General features: G+C 43.6%; 1 protein-coding gene across 2 annotated transcripts in view; it reads left to right on the top strand.

Moving 5' to 3' along the window:
- Window positions 1-20,199, top strand: part of LOC138368165 (uncharacterized) — a 101,464-nt gene that overhangs the window by 15,252 nt on the left and 66,013 nt on the right. For both annotated transcript variants that reach the window (XM_069330519.1, XM_069330518.1), the window contains exons 2-4: window positions 1,784-1,959; window positions 10,509-13,074; window positions 17,188-17,270. In XM_069330519.1, the coding sequence (XP_069186620.1) occupies window positions 1,784-1,959; window positions 10,509-13,074; window positions 17,188-17,270 (2,825 nt within the window). The remainder of the gene's footprint in view (window positions 1-1,783; window positions 1,960-10,508; window positions 13,075-17,187; window positions 17,271-20,199) is intronic.

Raw genomic sequence — 20,199 nt, 5'->3', positions numbered from 1 at the left:
GGATGTCAAATACCTCCTCTTCTTTCTTGGTGAATACTAGATCCAGTACTGACGGAACATCCCCTTCCCTCACTCTTGTGGCCTGCTTGACGTGTTAATACAGGAATGTCTCCAAGACAAGAACACAACCTATAGCACTGTATCATCCTTTGCAGATGACACTAGGATTTTCATGAGAGTTGGCAACATAGAGGACACGGCAAACCTCCAATCAGATGTAGATCAGGTCTTTCTATGGGCTACAGAAAATAATATGGTGTTTAACGAGGATAAGTTCCAGCTCATGCGCTACGGAAAAATTGAAAATATAAAAACAGAAACCACGTACAAAACTCAGGCAAATCATAACATAGAACGAAAAGGCAATGTAAAGGATCTGGGTGTATTCATGTCGGAAGACCTTACCTTTAAAGAACTCAATAAAGTAGCCGTCACAACTGCAAGAAAAATGACAGGTTGGATAACAAGAACTTTTCACACTAGAGATGCTATACCGATGATGATACTTTTCAAAACGCTTGTGCTCTCTAGAGTGGAGTACTGCTGCACAATGACAGCCCCTTTCAAAGCTGGAGAAATTGCTGACCTGGAGAGCGTGCAGAGATCCTTTACTGCTAGAATCCACTCAGTAAAACATCTAAATTACTGGGACCGACTAAAGAGCCTAAATCTGTACTTCCTTGAGTGCAGGCGGGAGAAATACATAATAATTTACACGTGGAAAATAATTGAGGGGCTGGTCCCAAACCTGCACACAGAAATAACATCACATGAGACCAGAAGACATGGCAGGATGTGCAGAATACCCCCATTGAAAAACAGAGGTGCAACAGGTACTCTGAGAGAGAACTCTATCAACATCAGAGGCCCGAGACTGTTCAACACGCTTCCACTACACATAAGGGGCATAACTGGCCGACCCCTTACATTGTTCAAGGGAGAATTGGATAAGCACCTCCAAAGGATACCTGATCAACCAGGCTGTGACTCATATGTCAGGCTGCGAGCAGCCGCGTCTAACAGCCTGGTTGATCAGTCCAGCAACCAGGAGGCCTGGTCGACGACCGGGCCGCGGGGACACTAAACCCCGGAAGCACCTCAAGGTAACCTCAAGGTAGGTAAGGTAAGATGAGGTTTACAAACCTGCCAATCCAAATGTCCTCTGTTCTTGCCTCGTAGGCCTTCCAGTCTATTGCCTTAAAGTTAAAGTCCCTCAGTACCAACAATTGGGATTTATCTTTGTCAGCTCTTACCATAATCTCTTGACCATTATGAGACCCTCTCGTTTGTCATCCAGTTCTTCCTTTGTCCATGTGCTGCTTGCTGGTGGGCTGTAGGCATTTAAAATTATCAGCTTATCATCCTGATTACAGAGCTGCAATGCCATTATGTCAATATCTCTAGGTATTTTGCCAGGTTGCATACAGGGGTGCAAGTTCTGAAGATGCAGTGAGTAGGGCTGAGAACGGATCCTCTATTGTTCAGGTACTTTCACACGTGTAGAAATTTTGTATTGTGAGGTGCAACTGGCATAGGAACTGGGTTCTATCTCCCCGTGTTCATTTGCTATCGAAACATATCAAATTCAGTTGATCAGTTAGGATGCTTAGTGAGAGTGTGGTTACAGTTAGGTCGAGGTGAATATGTTTTAAGTGTTGTTATTGATGACTGTCTCAAGCCATGCACATGTCATAAAATACATGATTGTATTTATATACTAAGTCAACATTTTGCAAAATTATTTTTTTGTTTGAAAGCATATTAAATGGATAACTTTTTTCAGAGGCTGGGATGTATGAGGATGGAATGGATGTTGAGATGAAGAAAATTATGCTACAGACACTAGAGGAGTCGAGAAAGTCAGCCCAGGAGGAGGAACATCAGCGGAAACAATGGGAAAAACAAGAGGTGCAGATCTACAAGGACACTCTCAACAAATCCTTTAACAAAAACACAGAGGTAATGGTTCTTACTGCATTATTATATTAATTATTATAGCTAAGTAACATACAATATTTATATACAGTATATTTCATTGTAGTTAGCCTTCAGTTTGCATAAGTTCCAAAGTAGTGAGCATGGCAAATAATATTAACATAATACAGTTTATATTTTAATGCTGATTCAGAAAGTGATGGGAGGAGAGGCATAGGGTTACAGCTACATTGTTTAGTGCAGTACAACTTAACCTGATTTATTAATATTATTATATAAATAATACTTTTTCTGTGGAGAGCCCATTCGGCTCCCTGGAGCTATACTGGGCTGACGTGTGTGTATATATTAGACCTTAGCAGCAGTCAATCGAAGAAGTTCTAAGTCTACCGGGGACAAGAGCCAGAACCTGGCCCCCCTCAAGAGAGGCACGAAGACCAATGGTCTAAAGACACCCCTGTGTAATTGGAAGCAGTCTTCATCTGCCATCTACCAGGTCAGGCACCCAGAAAGGTAGGAATTCCAAAACAAACTACTGCTGATGAAATAAATTGCAAACCGAAAGCCGAACTAGCAACAGAACTCCCCAATCAAAACCAAGGAAACAAGTATGAGGTCCACAAACACTGTGCATCCATCTGCGCAACCCCCCCCCCCCCATCCTCCCCGGGAGGGGGACGGGGGGGTCCCAGACCTCCACACAGGCAACTCTCCTCAGTTCACAGACTGTTGTGAGGGTGAGCGGTTGATCGACTCTGGCTCCATCCTTTGAGTAGTGCTGCAGTGCAGTGTTGTTGTTCAGTTTTGGTATCGTGTGAGCCAGGAGTAACACGAGTATTGGGGCTGCATGCACCTAGGGCCGCCTGCCCTACATGCCCTGTAAGTACTGCCCTTGCGGCTTCAAGGTTATCTTCCCTGAGCCGTTCTGAACTACCTCCGCGTGGTTCTGTTGCTGCTCGGTCATTGCCCACCCTTGGGATTCAGCTGGGGTGGTTCTTGCTCCTGTATTCCCTTGGGTAGGAGGTAGTTTCGTCGCTGGCAGGGGCGCGAGGTACTGTGTAGCTGTCTGATATATGCATAGCGACTGGTTCTGTTCACCTGGAGATGTTGTGCTTTTGCAGTTTTTTTATTTTTTATTTTTGTTTTGTTTTGCCTGGCGGGGGTCTGCCTGGTGTGGCGGTAGGACCACTTGTAGGATTTTGGTAGCCCTCCACTAGGTCCCTGTGCTTGCACACATCACAGGGGTTCAGCTTATAGTTTGTTTGCTTGGTAGCTCTGGGATAACCGTTTAGCAGTACCTCGCCTGGGCTTCCCTTAGCAGTCAGTCTAAGGGCCCTGGAAACCCCCTTGGGGGCTCAGTGGTCCAATGGAAGAGACCTCAGAGTCCCACCTCGCCTTGTGCGAGTTTGAAGGTTGCTCTGTCCCCTTGACTCAGGGTGACACTCACTGTCTTTGTCTCCGCCATGCTGCTTGTTGGGTCAATGACACCTTTGACCCGGAGTCCTGCGAATGGTGTTCTTTGTTTGTACTCCAATTCATCCAGTCCTATGAGATTGATATTCGGGTGCAAGCAGCTTCAGGCGTTGCATGCACGGTTTGGGTTGTTGCAACATGCAAGGTTGGTTGCCTTTCCGGATACCCTGCAGCTGTCCTGCTTTGGTTATAGGGATCTGGACTTGGGGGTGTTAGTCCCCTAGACTTTGACTTCATCTGCACCCCTAGTCCTTCCCCTGCTGTGGTTCATCCTGCTCCTGGCTCCCAAACGTCTGAGGGTTTCAAAGTCGGGGCAGGGTTTGTCTGGTGGTGATCCTCGAACGGCTTCGGGGAATGCCCCTTCTGGATCGGCAGCGGATCGAGCCTGTTCCTCCTGCTGGAGCCCTTGGGCTGTGCCAGTGGGCCCTCTTCATCGTGGTTTTTCCAGTGGACGCTGCCTTTTCTCCAGAGGCAGAGGGTTTGGAGGACAGCCCATGTCCTGACATGGAGGTTCCCGGGGCTGGGGAGGAGTTGACTTGGGGGGGCTTGGGCCCCGTTTGACTCCACTTGGGTGTTGGTACCCTCGGTGCAGGACTTGTTGTTACAGGGGGAGGGGTTTTTCTATCCCCCCCTCCCTGTACGAGTTTGATATGGGTGCGACTCCTTCCCGGGTTCGGTTCCGAGTTCCCTTGGGTTCCTTGGTTCCCTCCTTCCTGATTTTTTCGGCTTCCCGCATCACATCAAAGGTGGCGTGGGAAGCGTTTGTGGCTTACCTCTTGCGAGACCTGGATCACGCCTCGGTAATGGATCCTTCTTCTTTCGAGTTTGGCTCCTCGTTTTCTTTCTGGATATGTTACGAGGTGCCAGGGTCTTCCTGGTTGGTGGACTGCCCTTTCTTTTCACTGGGGGCGTGGCATTCGTTGTCAGACCCATGCGCTTGAATGGTCGGAAGTAAATACGGTTGTTCAGGTTTACCTAGAGGGCGAATTTGAGCATCTCAATGCGTGCTTATTCGCCCCCCGTACTTCCTTGTGATGTTGGTCAGATTCAGCTTCACGCACAGGTTCCCTCCCTTTCAGCGTCCCTGGTGGCCGAGGAATTGCGTGCCCGTGGGCATATTTGGCTTCGGTCTTGCGTTTCTTTTCTCTACTGGAGTTGTCTTCGGACTGGCTCGGGAAGGATGTGCAGAAATTGGGATCTGGGCCGATGTCCAGTGTGTTTGCTTCGGCAGCTCAGGCGTCGGCTGCGTTCTTGAAGTTGTTTGCACCGATTCTGAAGGAGGCGGTGTCCCTGTTCTTTGCTTCTCGTTTCGCGTGCCGTCAGGTGGTGCTCGTCCACTCTTTGGAATCGGGTTGGGCCCTAGCTCCTAGATTTTTGCCCCCTTTTTGTCTGTTGCTGTTTGCAGAGTCTGTGATTTTAGGTCCTGTTGCATTTTCTGCAAGCGGCTTCGTCTAGTTGCCGGCCTATGTCGGACTTGTTGGTTCTCCGGGGAAGGGGGGGGTGGCTGTGGTGGTCCTGCCCAGAAGAGTCATGCCAGGTCTCGGGGTTCCTTCGGTCGTCGTAAGCCTCCAGATTCGGGGTGGCACCTCAGGAGCCATCGACGTCTGGTCGGCGCAGTGATATCTCTGAGTGTTGGTCGGGCTCTCGTAGGGATCGTCTGCCCTTTCATGGGTTACCCCGTTGACAGGGAGATAGGGGGAGGTTTGTGCTGTTTGCTTTCGCCTGGTCCCACGATTTGTGGGCATTTCAGGTTGTTTCCTCCGGCCTGCAGTGCCGTTGGGTTGCTCCTCCTCCTTCAGGGGAATTGGGGCTGGCAAGGCAGGCTGCTTCTCCTGTTCTCTGTTAGGTCATCTGGATGTGGGTTCGCTTGGGTATGGTTGAAACGACAAGTCCCTCAGGTGGGTTTCCCGCCTGTTTTCAGTTCCAAAACGGGACTGTGCGGATCTGCGATTCTTACTGGACTTGTCTTGTCTAAATCCCTGGGTTCTTTGCCCCTCCTTTTGGATGGCCACTCTGTCTCAGGTCCGGCTGCTTTAGGCGCCGGGTGCCTGGATGTCTCTGGACCTCCGGTACGCGTATTGGCACGTCCCGATTCATCTGGAGTTTAAGGACTGGCTCAGTTTTGTTGTGGGGTGACAAGCTTTTCGCTTTCATTGCCTTCCATTTGGTTTGAATCTGGCACCTCGAGTGTTCACACACCTTACCCGGATTGTGGTGACCCGTTTGCGTCTGTTAAGAGTTCGGGTTTGGCTTACCACGACGATTGGCTGGTGTGGGCTCCCAGCCAGTCCGCATGTCTGTTCGTCAGGGATTTGGTTCTTTCCCAGCTCGCCGGGTTCGGGTTCATGACGAACTGGAGGAAGTCCCATTTGCTTCCCTCTCAGGTTTAGACTTTGCTGGGTCTTGTGTGGGGACTCTCGGACTGCTTCCTTGTCTCTCCCTCCTGCGATGCTGTTGTGGCTGTAGTCCCGCCTCCGGCTATTTTTGGAGGGCACCCGGGTCACACGTTGGTTGTTCGAGCATTTGTGCAGGAGCCTGAACTTCGCCGTGCTGGTCTACTCATCGGGTCGGATCTGGTTTCGGCGGATGTTCTGGTTTCTTCAGGGTCGTCCCTTCCACCGCTCTCACGATTGATGGGTTCGGATCCCGGGAGTCTTGCGTCGGCTGCTGCGTCATCGGCTACTGCATTGCCGGGCTTCCTCTGCGGGGTTTTCAGGGTTCTGTGCCGTGGCGCCTCCCCGAGCCCTCGCTTGCTTGATGTGTTCACGGATGCCTCGTCTCTCAGCTGGGGTATTGTGACAAGTGCTCACCAGGCCGGCCAGGGTTGGTGGGGTCCGTTCTTCCGCTGAGCTCACAGCATGACGCGGAAATTTGTGGCGGTGTGGCATTCGCTTCAGAGGATTTGTGTCGCTTGAGGAGCAACGATCTGTCTCCATTCAGTCTGCTTCCCGGTGGTTCATTGCCTGAACTGCGGGGGTTCGATGCGGTCCTTCTTTCTTTGGGGCTGGTCGCTTTAGGTGACTCGTCTGAGTTCTCGGGGTTTGGCTCTCCTGGCAGTTCATGTTCAGGGGGTGTCAAATGTCCTAGCGGATGGCCTGTCTCGGTTCATTCCCCTTTCCACGGAATGGACCGTCAACGCCGACTCATTCAGTTGTCTCTGCTGGACGTACGGGCGCCCAGAAGTGGACCTCTTCGCATCAGCGTTGTCGAGGTGTCTTCCAGTTTATGTGGCGCCCTTCCCAGACCGCGAGGCCGTCGGGGTCGATGCCTTTCGGCTGGACTGGTCGAGGTGGAGTTACCTGTACCTCTTCCCACCGGTCTGGTTGTTGCTCTGGATCCTGGCTCGGTTGGAGACTTACCCGGGGAGAGTAGTTCTGTTGGCTCCTTAGTGGCCAGCCCAAGCCCAGCCCTGGTTTCAGGTGCTTCTTGCTCGATGTCCGAACTTGAGGGTCTTCCCGCGGCTACGCCTCTTTCAGCAGATCTTGAGATTATCTTGAGTTGATTTCGGGGCTTTTTAGTGTCCCTGTGGCCCGATCCTCAACCAAGCCTCCACTCCCAGGAAGCAGCCCATGACAGCTTTACTAACTCCCAGATACCTATTTACTGCTAGGTAACGGGGGCATCAGGGTGAAAGAAATTCTGCCCATCGCTTCTCGCCGGCGCCCAGGATCGAGCTTGGGACCACAGGATCACGTGTCCAGCGTGCTGTCTGCTCGGCCGGCCGGCCCCATCGGTCCGATCCGGTACGTGGCTGGTTCGATCTTCTCCACTCTTCGCATCTGGTCTTTTTGACGCTGGTGTATCAACACTTGTATGCATGGGAAATAGGCTTACAGGTTTCGGAAGATGAGAGAAAATGTCAGCACTGTGGAGAAATGCCTGACAGACCACTGGAACATTATCTAACACAATGCACAGTTACAAACCCATTAAGATTTTAACTTCGATTCAACAGAGCAGAAGTTGTTAAACACATATGGCAAAATCTTACTGAAGCAACCATACGAGTCATAAATACTCATACTCTGCCCAAGTAAGACAGAAACAAGCAACACTTAGTGGGCCAGCCAAAGGCTTAGGGCCCGTGCAGGAATATCCCTGCAAAAAAAAAAAAACACTTGTAAGGTGATCAGGTGGCTTTGTTGATGGTGTCCCACCTGCGGGTTTGTTTTAGACGGTAGTATAAAATTTCCTGGTGGTCCTTTTAGCATTTTTTTGTCTCCATAGGTTGTCTTCGATTTCTGATCGGGTTGGTTTGTCCTTTCTCTCTTGGTTGTTTCAGGACCGTCATCTTATGCCAAATACTATCGCCCCGTATCGTGCGGCGTTGACGGAGCCGCTGCAGCTGGCATTCAGGGTGGATGTCACTTCTGCTCTGTTCCGCAAGCTTTCTTGGGCGTTGTTTCACCTCCGGCCTGCTCATGCGCCACCTGAGCCATCCTGGTCGTTGGACAGTAGGCTCTCTTTTCTCTCTTCTCCTCGGTTTGTGGTAGCCCCATCGGTTCAGGACTGTTTTTCTAAGGCTCTTTTTCTTGTTGGCATTGGCCTCTGGGGGTCGGGTCGGGGAGCTTCATGCTCTCCTCCAGCGCAGGGGTTTTTGCTCTCTCGGTCCTGGTGATCGTTTCGTTCGTTTGCAGCCTTCTCCTCCTTTTCTGGCGAAGAATGAGTCTGCTGCTTTCCGAAGGGGTCCTTGGGTTGTTGATTCTTGGTTGGTTTGGCCGGGGGTAAATCATGTTTTGTCCAGTTGCGGCTCTTCGCCGTTATCTGCGCGCCACGGCCTCCGTGGCAGGGGACGTACTTTGGGTGGACCCGGTTTCCCTTTTTCCCTGTTCCAGGGCGCGGGTCTCCCAGGTCGTCCGCAGGATTATTCGTTCCAGCCAGCCTGCGGTCTATCCCCGTGTCCATGACATTCGTAAGTTCGCGGCTTTGGCTGCTGTTTTGGGAAATACTTATGTCCTAGGCTGACATTTGGGCACGGGGGTTTTGGAGGTCGAACAGGGTCCTGGTCGCACGGTATCTCGTTAATGTTCCTGGCCCTTCTTGGGCGTGTGTAGCCTTGGATCGCTGGTTGCAGCCACTTGTCTCTACTTCGAGTTGGGGAGCGAGTGACGATCGCCTCCCGGGTAAGTCCCTCTTTTTCTTTATCTTTGGTTTGGTAGCTCCGGGGAGCCAAAGAGGTTCTCCACAGAAAAGCAGCGTTGAATGTAATGAAACGCCATTTTCTGGGTGAGGCCCGGAGGCTCCCCGGCATCCCTCCCTCCCTTCCTCCCTCCGGTCGGCGTTTTTTTTTTTTTTTTTTTTTTTTTTGCGTTTTTGATACTTGGCCTCTGAACTGAGGAGTTGCCGGCATGGAGGTCTGGGATCCCCCGTCTCTCTCCCGAGGAGGAGGGGGGGGGTTGCACAGACGGATGCACGGCGTTTGTGGTGATGTCATACTCGTTTACTTTCCTTGGTTTTGATTGGAGAGTTCTGTTGCTAGTTTGGCTTTCGGTTTGCAATTTATTTGATCAGCAGTAGTTTGTTTTGGAATTCCTACCTTTGTGGGTGCCTGACCTGGTAGATGGCAGACAATGACTGCTTCCAATTACACGGGGGTGTCTTTAGGCCATTGCTCCTCGTGCCTCTGATGAGGGGGCCAGGTTCTGGCTCCGGTACCTGGTAGGCCTAGAACTCCTTCGATTGACTTGCCACGGTCTAATATATACACATCAGCCCAGTTTAGCTCTGGGTCTTACCCAGAAAATGGCGTTTCATTACATTCAATGCTGGGTTTATTGAAAATAGAAGAAATAAGAAGCTGAGAATGCAAAAACAGTAGTCAAGTCAGATGGTAGTGCTGAAAAAGATGGTGGTTATAGTGTTAAATTGCATTACATACACATTCCTAGATTGCCAAAAAGCTTTTCATACAGTTCCTCACAAAAGACAAATATACAAGGTGGAAAGACAAGCAGAGATAACATGAATGCTCTAAACTGGGTACTAGAGTACTTGACAGATGGAAACAAAGGATCAAAGTCAGAGAGGATATGTCAGGCTGGAGAGGAGTGGTGGGAAGTGGTGTTCCAAAGGGCTCTGTTCTAGGACAATTGATCTTTTTCAATTCATGTAAATGATCTCAGATGGAGTGAATTTGTCATATTGATGTTTGCATGTGATGCAAACCTAATGAGGAGAGGACTGTAGGAATGCTGCAAGAAGACTTTAACAAACTTCGGGAGTAGGCAGATAATTGGCTGCTAGATTTTAATCCAAATAAGTTTAAAATAATGAAAGTGGGTAAGGGAGATCTGTATTTAATTGCACCATAAAGGAATGGCAATTACAAGAAACATTGCAAGAAAAATACCTGGGAGTAGACATAATCTCAACACTGACACCAGAAGCTCATGTGAGCAGAATGTAATATATTCTTCAGTAATATCAGATTTAGAGCTCCAGAATATTTGCCAGCTACTATGAGCTATAATAAGAGCAAATTGTGTACACCCTAACAACAAAAATTGGGGTTATAATCTTCTTGGCAACTCTAAGATTGCCAGCGAGTGCTTAAGCAAGCTACTGGTTGGCTTGTCTGCAGTCTTCTCCTGCCAGATGGCAACATTTGAACAATGGTCTAACTCACCTGCAGCCTTCTCCTGCCAGATGGCAACATTTGAACAATGGTCTAACTCACCAAACTCCTCACATTAATTTTCTGACAATATATTGCACCTGTCAGGTGAAGAACCAGAATAAAGTTTAATGACTTGTGTTCATCAGCTGAAACTTTGTTTATCAAAGCAGTGGGTTTATACCTGTCTATATATGACTTGTGTGTCATAGTGTGTTTTTGTGTTTTGACCCGTTTCTTTACAGCTGGTAGTGCTCAGTAGTGGTTTACTTGGTGAGGGTACAATTTTTTCATGGTTCTTTGCTACCTTAGCCTTAGGTTTACTTGATTGGCACTGGATGTGTGGCTGTGGGTTGTTTGGTTTCTCACCAGGTTTTTAGGGTTTTTAGGGTTTTTAGTGTTTTTGCCTTTTTTTGTGAACATTGCTGTCTTCCACAAACACAATTAAATTTATTTTAAACCTATTCAGATAATATTTGTTTTGCAGAAAAACTGTCATGCTGAAGTTGGTTGTAATGAGGAGCATGGAAATGAAGAAAATTCAGGCGACTCTGATGTGGTGGCTCTTCCGCCAGAAGATGGAGCCGATACAAACTGCCTCTCAGGTAGTGGTTATGTTACTCCTGATTTGGACCTTCTCCGTTCAGGGTCCCCAGAATTGTTGGTATCAAGTGAGTCTCCTTCACCTTCTTGTTCCTTAACTAGCTCGGCACCTATTGCGACTAGGCCTAACAGCCAGCCTTCAGTAAGTACAGTGGGAGGATCTCAAGCTCAACCTCATGGGTCTGAAGAGGACTTGTTTTGTGATTTACAAACTTTGGAAACCTCAAGTGTACCAAAAACTCCCAAGAGAAATTCTCAGCAAATATGCAAGATGAATGAGAGCAATTCTCAAGGAAATGAAATGAAACTATGTACAATGTCTGCTACCAACCAGGAAGCTGTTGAAGTAGAAGAACAGGAGGCAAATAATATTACAAGTAGCATTACAAAAGGTAGAAAAGCTTTACAAAATAACTGTCAAATTGAGCCTAGACGATCATTAAGGTCGTCTAGTATAGAAATAGTTCCATCACAAAGTGCCAAGTCGGATAAAGGTCTCGACCAGATAAATCGCCTCTCTCAGCCTCTTCCCTGTAATACCAGAAACAGTTGGCAAGAGGGATATGAAGAAGATGATGGGGTACAGTTATTGTCTCCAATTATTGGTCAGAAGAAAATATTAGAAGGTCTTGCCTCATCTAATAGTACCAGAGAGAAGATACAAAATTTGCAGGATGCAAAGGTGTCCAACACTCTTGAGGTACAGTCAATACAGCATACAATAGAGGCTACAATTGATGATGATGATGATGATGATTTTATACTTCCTACACCAGGTGCATCTCTGAGCACCGAAGCTAATAGATTACAATCTTCATTTCCAGTTGATTCACGACATGGAGAATCTCGGAACAAATTGCAGAAACCTGAAATGTCAGCAAAAGGAATCTCCACAGAGGATGAAAACATAATGATACAGAGTACTTCACAAGACGTTAACTCTTCACCTATGAATAGTAGTTCTAAACTATGTGACAAGGTAAAAGAACATACATCGTGTGCAAACATGGATTTATCAGATAATGAAGAAAATCTTAGTTATAACTTTAAAAGTGATAGAAAAAGAAAGGTAAATGTATTTTTTATTGAAGATAATCCTGATGTCCCTCTCAAGAGGAGGCGACTGGAGGAGGAAGAACCATCTAAGGCCTACTTTAGAAGCAGGAAAGAGCCAGCAAAGGATTGTGTTTTAAGAATTTTGAACATGATTAATGCCATGATGAAAAGCGTTGGGGAATATCAGAGTAAACACATTAGGGATAAAATGAAATGGTCATTCCCACTTACAGTAGATAGAAGATTGAAGGACTCCTTAGAGCGTTCAAAAATACAAACTCGAAAACATGGTCTAGATTTAGATGCTTGTTCAGAAAATGTTATCCAGCATAGGACTCTTAGGAATGCTCATAAAGCAACTGATTCTTATGAAGTGGAATCTCAGATATCAGAAGATTCTTTACCTGATATTTGCATGAATGATGGAAATTGGATTGATGTTCAAGGAAAGAAGGAAAGAAGAAAGAGAGGATTGCATTTAGGTCTTGGTCGCAAACAATCAAAACATTCAGGATTATTAAGTAGAAAAGATAAGTTGTTTAATAGTAGTCAGGATTATGAGAAAAGCTTTGTGTATGAGTCGGATGAAGCTGAGGATTTTGAAATTTTCCCATCTAGTTCGCAGCGTAAACATTCTTCGCGTGGTCGGATAGAAATTGATAAATCTTCAGTGCCAAAGGACACAAGCACAGAATGCACAGAAGTTTTGTCCTCTAAGATGCATCACAGTGAAGTTGAGAAAAATATTGAAGCAGTTGGTACCACAGAAGACATTGAAGTAGAAAGCCACTTATCTGGAGATGAAGATTTATTAGATGTAAACTCAAAAGTAACACCTAATAATAAGAGGAGAAAGGTTGAATCCTTGGAACAATCAGACACATTTGCTGTAAACAAACAGTGTTCTGCTGTGGAAAATAAACGTAAGCGGCCCATGAGAAGAACATTTATCTTATCTGATGATAAATCTTTTGATATTGCTGAGCCCAGCACATCATCAGCTCAGAATGTAGAAACATCAAAGATAACAAATCTAGCTTCTGATGTACAACTGACAACTGAACAGCTGGCATGCCAGCGCATGAGTCCACTAAGTAAATCAGTGGCCAAAGACTCTGGAAACTGTTTAAAATCATCTAATAAGAAAGATTATTGTGGAAAAAAAGTCGATATCCAAAATTGTGTAAGCTCTTCTGGAGGCAAAGATGACCAATTAAACGTTGGACGAAGCAGTAACGTTGAAATTTGTATTGTGGAAGACAACCCCTCAGTTGGTACTAGTGGCTTCAACTTGACCAGAGGTGCCAATAAAGAATCTAGAAGAGGTAAACCTGTTCAAGACCAGATTCGGCCTGCCCCCCTTAGACTGAAGAAAAATTGTCTTAAAAACACAGGTGAGTACTAGTATTCAAGTATTTAAAAACCAAAAAGTTTTTTTTATATATTAGAGGTATGGAAATGTCATAATTCTCTTGGGCATATAAATTGTTCATGGTGTGGTCTCTGTAGAGAATATAGGCATTGTTTCCACATGGGAGCTTTTCTTACCATAAATTCTCATCTAAAAATCAAACATTGAACATAATGAAATGCCCTTTTCTTGGTGGCCTCTGTAGGTTCCAGGTACATTGGCTTTGGTATCACTGAGACATCCGCAAAACTACCAGGCTTCTAGACCTAAATTTGGTGTGTTCATAGGTGAGTGGAGTGGCTTTACTTTATTTTTTGAGGATGAATTTGGATCCTCATGCTTTTCTTACCTTTATGAGCACACCAGATTTTAGTACAGTATTGTGTGTTGTGATCTGTACAATTTCAGAAGCTTGGTAGTTTCGTGAATGTGTGTGGTACCAGAGCTAATGCACCATGAAGCTACAGAGGGCAAACCCAAAAGTGCTGTTTTGTACATGCATCCACCTCAGACTGTGTGCAGTGGCATCTAATAGCCTGGATGACCAGACCACCAACCAGGGGCCAGATTCACGAAGCAGTTACACAAGTACTTAAGAACGTGTACATCTGTCATCAATCTTTGACGGCTTTGGTTACATTTATTAAACAGTTTACAAGCATGAAAACTTCCCAATCAACTGTTATTGTTATCAACAGCCTCCCAGTGCTTCAGAGCTCATTAACTGTTTAATAATTGTAAACAAAGCCACCAAAGATTGAGACAAGATGTACAGTTTCGTAAGTACTTGCGTAACTGCTTCGGGAATCTGGACCCTGGAGACCAAGTCAGAGACTGGGCCGTGGGGACAAAGATTCCTAGAACCATTGCAAGGTAGATGGCACTCTTACACTTGGGGCAAGGTGTTATTTCATTAATCACCAGTCATGGGACTTCCTGTATGAATAGAAATTTGACAGGTCAAGGAGTATCATATTTACAACTTTCACCACATAATTGCTTCAGAATTGAACATGGTCTACTACAGAGGTAGACCAAGACTTGTAACATTTAGGAGTCTGCTCATTATATATTATATCCATAGTTATGTGGCTCTTCTTGCATGATAGTATGATCATAGAGATGGAATTACTAGTGTAGATTTCACTTCTTTGAACTTGTTCGTGCATTATTGTTTTCGAAGAGCTTATAGGCATTCCAATGTAACCAACAGCTTTGAAGGCAGATTTCTTGGCTAACTCATCAGCTCTCGTGCATTTAGAGGCCTATGTGAGATGGAATCTACATGAAATTGACTGTTAACATAATTAACCCATAGACCGTGCAATACATACATATATTATTTGACAAAAAATAATTTAACATAAGTTTCTAAAACTTGCACAAACACTTTATAATTTTTTTGCATAATTAATTATACAAATGTTCTAACTTTATCTAATTGATCACAGCGTAACTTGAAAAACAAGAGAATCAAAATTTTATTTTAAAATTGAATACTGAAAACTTCAGATTTTCATTAAAGAATAAAAAATATGAACTATCACCAATTGTTCATTTAATGTTACTATTCTCTCAGAATAGCATATGATCTTCATTTTCATCAAATTATATTCATATAGGTTTTCAGTATATTTTACTGTAAAAAAAAATCGTCAATAGGGCATTTGAAATATGCGGCAAATTTAAACCAAACAATTTTTTAACTCCATATGTATAAAGTTCATGAAAAATCCATTCTGAAGGGATTGTAGAACAGACAGCTGAGCACACAATATCAAAATAGTGAGAATCGGTCAAAAACTGGAATTTTAGAAGCTACTCAAAGTTGAAACTCTAGTTTCAGAGATAATTGAAGTTGAAGTTATCAGCACTGAATAAAGGTAGTTTTAATTCGTTAATTTAATTGTATGTTTTAATAAACATTGTTTAGCATTCATACTCGAATATGTGAAAGTTGTAGGTCAATATGTGTTGAAATGAAGTCAAGAAAAAATAACCCCCAAATAACACAAAATATAGGGATAATTATAATAATTATAATGATTTAGGGGATATAATTAGGGTATACTTTATATAAGTAAAAAAAAACTAATATAGTCCCTAATCATCAAAACAACCTAAAGAGACAAAGAAAATAGAGTTTGAAATCAGAGAAAAATCAGCCCCAAAAAATTAAGTCCGAAGTTTTGCAAGTTGTGACCGACTTATTTGTTGACCAATTTCATTCTATCTTCACATAGTTAGGGGAACATATGCACTCTCCAGGATGTAAAGGTTACAACAAAATCATATAATAAACAAAGGAGAACAAAACTAAAATTAAAAAAAATCCCCTACAAAAATATTTATGGGACATTGATGAAAGTAACATATATTAACATTGGACAATGTATTTATATGATATATAACAAAATAGATCATAATAACATAGTTATTCATTATTATTTGTTATTATGTATTATTAACTATGATATAAAGGGACCAGCTGCATATCCACTTTGTGGACACTTCTTACTATTGTTCTTCTTTGAGCGTCAGACAGGTGCTTGCATCTCTTTATTACTGCATAATCTTTCAGTTCCAGTTATTAGGAGCTGTTCTCCTTATCAACAAAACGTTCTTATTTTTCAAAAATTCGTCTAAAGTCAATTTTTGAAAATATTTTGCTGAAAGTTTTATGACACTGAAGCCAAAAAGTTGGAGATTTGTTTAACATTTTTAAGTTATTTTCTGTGGGGAGCCCCTACGGCTCCCTGGAGCTTATCGGGCTAATGTATGTTATATTAGACCGGGACATTAGCTATGGAGTTCAGACCTACCAGGGACCAGCCCTAGAATCTAGCCCCTTCAGAGTGGTTTCAGGGAGCAATGGCCCTGAAAAACCCCCTTGTGGTTGGGGGATTTCCTTATCTGCCATCGACTGGGGTTAGGCACCCAGAAAGGTATGCATAACAAAACAAACCCCACATGGTAAGAAACTAAATCGGTAGGGAAATTAACACGGAAGAAGACTCGCTATCACTTCAAGTTTTGAAATGGTCAAAAGATTGGCAGATGATAGCACACTGAATTGTGTATACTCGTTTCAGTTTTCTCACCTTAATTCTCATGCTACGTCGTTCATTTTGGTATCATTGTGTTTGCAATAGAATTCCCTACAGGTGTATATGCGTATAATGTCCAAAAGCCCAGCGTGACTCCCCGCAGCAAAGCCTAAAGTTGGCGAAAGTTACGTGTGAGTGCACAAAATCAGTAAAATGTATATACTCGTTTCAGTTTTCTCACCTTAATTCTCGTGCTACGTCATTCATTTTGGTATCATTGTGTTGGCAATTAAATTCCCTGCAGGTGTATATCCATATAATGTTCAAAAGCCCGGCGTGACTCCCCGCAGCAAAGTCTAAAGTTACCCATGAACGAGTACCAATTTGCACACCGCAGCCTAATGTGTACACTCGTTCAGTTTGATAACATAAATTTTCGTGTTATGTCTTTCATTTTGGCATCAAATTGCTCGCAAAATAAAGGCGCATACTTTTAAAACTATTCCCATGATAATAGAGCAATAACTGGAATTTTAACAAATATTTTAATTTTGGACACTCATCATCACAAAATTATTTATATCTTTCCAGTGTTCTGACATAAATTTTCATGTTTCATCTTTCATTTTGGTATCAAATTGTTCGCAATCTAAAGGCGCACATTTTAAAACTATTCCCATAATAATAGAGCAATAACTGGAATTTTAACAAATATTTTAATTTTGGACGCTCATCATCACAAAATTATTTATATCTTTCCAGTGTTCTGACATAAATTTTTGTGTTATATTTTTCATTTTGGTATCAAATTGTGCGCACTCTAAAGGCGCGCATTTTAAAACTATCCCGAAGTTGATCGGATAATAAATGAATTTTATACAACTATTTTTTTATTGAACGCCAGCACAGTCCGATGCTCGGACTCAAGAGAAAAAAATCGGATGCCATGAACGTTCGAAGAGTGCTATACAGTAGTGTTAAAAGCTTGTACAATGGGCATTTATAATAATGAGAAAAACATTATTTATCAGCTGTTTCATTGCTAACAGGTGAAATTGAAGTCTCAAAGAACCAGTTTGCAGTATCAAGTGGAGCTCAACAGATTGCTTCTGGTGTTGGAGCAACAAGTCAGGTAATACTAAAGTGTGTCTATTTGTATAGTATTGTATTTGTCTTGTGCATTGATCTACAATCTATATCAATAAAATGGAATGTCTGTCTGTCTAAGGTTGGAGCTAACCTTGCCCAACTTTCCGAGATGAATCATGTTGGGTAGGGAAGTATCGTAGGCCAGTCAATGTTGGCCTAAAATGTTCTGCATTTATAGACCCCATCCCCCTCTTCCATATTATTATCATGAAGTAAAGTCTGTAATATTTATTGAGTTTTGCTTGGAGTTGTTCAGCAGTTAGTGCTTTGTAATAATAAACTTTCTGAGAGGGAAAAGGGGTGATGATTAGGGGAAGGAAGTGGAGAGACAAGTGGTACCTGCTTGATGGAGTTCTGGGAGTTCTCATATTCCGCAAGCCCAGCCCAAGGCCAGGCTTGACTTGTGAGAGTTTGGTCCACTAGGTTGTTGCTTGGAGTGGCCCGCAGGCCCACATACCCACCACAGCCCGGTTGGTCCAGCACTCCTTGAAGAAAACAATCTAGTTTTCTCTTGAAGATGTCCACGGTTGTTCCGGTAATATTTCTGATGCTCGCTGGTAGGATGTTGAACAACCGCGGACCTCTGAAGTTTATACAGTGTTCTCTGATTGTGCCTATGGCACCTCTGCTCTTCACTGGTTCTATTCTGCATTTTCTTCCATATCGTTCACTCCAGTATGTTGTTATTTTACTGTGCAGATTTGGGACCTGTCCCTCCAGTATATTCCATGTGTATATGGTGGAAGAGACCTGGGCACAGCTGGGTACCCCTTCATGTATTGTTATAAATGGTTATGCATGTACAGTCTGTAATTACCTAAGTGTAGTTACAGGATGAGAGCTACACTCGTGGTGTCCTGTCTTCCCATCACTCTTTGTCATATAACGCTTTGAAATTACTGACGGTTTTGTCCTCCACCACCACCTCACCTAACTTGTTTCAACCGTCTACTACTCTGTTTACAAGAGTGAATTTTCTTATATTTCTCCGGCAGCTTTGTTTCGTTAGTTTAAATCAATGACGTCTTGTTCTTGAAGTTCCGGGTCTCAGGAATTCTTCCCTATCAATTTTATCGATTCCTGTTACTATTTTGTACGTAGTGATCATATTGCCTCTTTTTTTTCTTCTATCTTCTAGTTTTTGCATATTTAATGCCTCTAACCTCTCCTTGCAGCTCTTGCCCATCAGTTCTGGGAGCCACTTAGTAGCATGTCTTTGCACCTTTTCCAGTTTGTTGATGTACTTTTTAAGATATGGGCACCACACAACCGCTGCATATTCCAGCTTTGGTCTTACAAAAGTCATGACCAATTTCTTTAGTATTTCGCCATCCATGTATTTAAAGGCAATTCTGAAATTAGAAAGTGCAGCATAGGCTCCTCGCACAATGTTCTTAATGTGGTCCTCAGGTGACAGTTTTCTACCTGGAACCACCCCTAGATCTCTCTCTGTCAGAATTCTTCAAAGATTTCTCACATAATTTATAGGTTGTGTGGGATCTGTGTTCTCCAATTCCACATTCCATAACATGGCATTTATTCACATTAAATTCCATTTGACTGGAATTTAACATTTGACAAATGGAATTCCAAATTTCATGTGGGGGTGCACTCCAGGTGTTCTACCCATTTAGTTTTAATTATTTTTTCCAATATTTTGACAATTACACTTGTTAATGAATGATACCGGTCTATAATTGAGGGGGTCTTCCCTGCTGCCACTTTCGTAGATTGGAACTATGTTAGCCTTTTTCCACACATTGGCTACAACTCATCTACACAGGGATGCCTGAAAAATCAATTGAAGTGAACTGCTGAGCTCAGATGCACATTCTCTCAGAACCCATGGTGAAACTCCATCTGGACCAACTGCTTTGTTCTTACTTAGCTCCTTGAGCAGTTTTTCCACTTCGTCTCTAGACACCTCTATGCTCTATGTTGTTCTCTGGAATTCTTATTGTGTCTGGTTCCCTGAAGATTTCATTTTGTACAAACACACTTTGGAACTTTTCGTTTAATGTTTCACACATTTCTTTTTTCCGTGAATCTATTTCCCATTTTCAACCTCGGAATATTTTCCTTTACCTACACTTTGTTGTTGTCCGCAATCCCTTTTTCAAAAAAATTTTCTGCCTCTCTCCTCACTGCCGTGTAGTTGTTTCTTGCATCTTTGTATTGCTGGTATCTTTGGGGGTTTGGCCTCTTCCTATATTGATTCCATTTTTGTATCTTTTGGTCTCTGGCCCTCTTGCAATTTCTATTGAACCAATCCTGTTTCCTAGTTCTGCATCTCTGCTTTGGTATAAATTTTGTTGTGTCTTTATCATATATTTCACAAAACTTGACATACATTTCATTTACCTCATGTCCTAACAGCAAGTCTTTCCAGTCAAATTCCTTAAAGAAATGTCTGAGTTCCCCATAATGACCTCTCCTGAAATCGGGCTTTTCAACTGCTTCAACTTCATTTTCTTCCAGATCATAACGCATTGCATACTTTATTCCCAAAAAGACATGGCCACTTTTACCCAAGGAAGGGAGGTACTGAATGTCAAATGTCTCTTCCTCTTTCCTGGTAAATATCAAATCCAGCATGGAGGGAACGTCCCCTTCCCTCATCCTCATAGCTTGTTTAACATGTTGAACTATGAGGTGTGTGAATCTACAAGTCCAATGTCTGTGTAGTGATATGTACGATATAAATGAGTACCATAATAATTTTCCTCATAAAAGTATATAGTGTTCATACTTTGCACATAAATACAAAATAAAGTGTGCATTAATTCTCTTGCAAACATTTTATTATTATTTATTAATAATAATATTTTTTGGGGGGAGCCCCGTCAGCTCCCCGGAGCTATCCCAGGCTTTTATGCTACTGTCAGACTTTGGCATCAGTCATGTGTATGGAG

Source organism: Procambarus clarkii, chromosome 24, assembly GCF_040958095.1.
Source record: "Procambarus clarkii isolate CNS0578487 chromosome 24, FALCON_Pclarkii_2.0, whole genome shotgun sequence".
Taxonomy (NCBI): Eukaryota; Metazoa; Arthropoda; class Malacostraca; order Decapoda; family Cambaridae; genus Procambarus; species Procambarus clarkii.
Note: the sequence above shows the minus strand (reverse complement) of the source record. Positions and strands in the feature narration are given on the sequence as shown.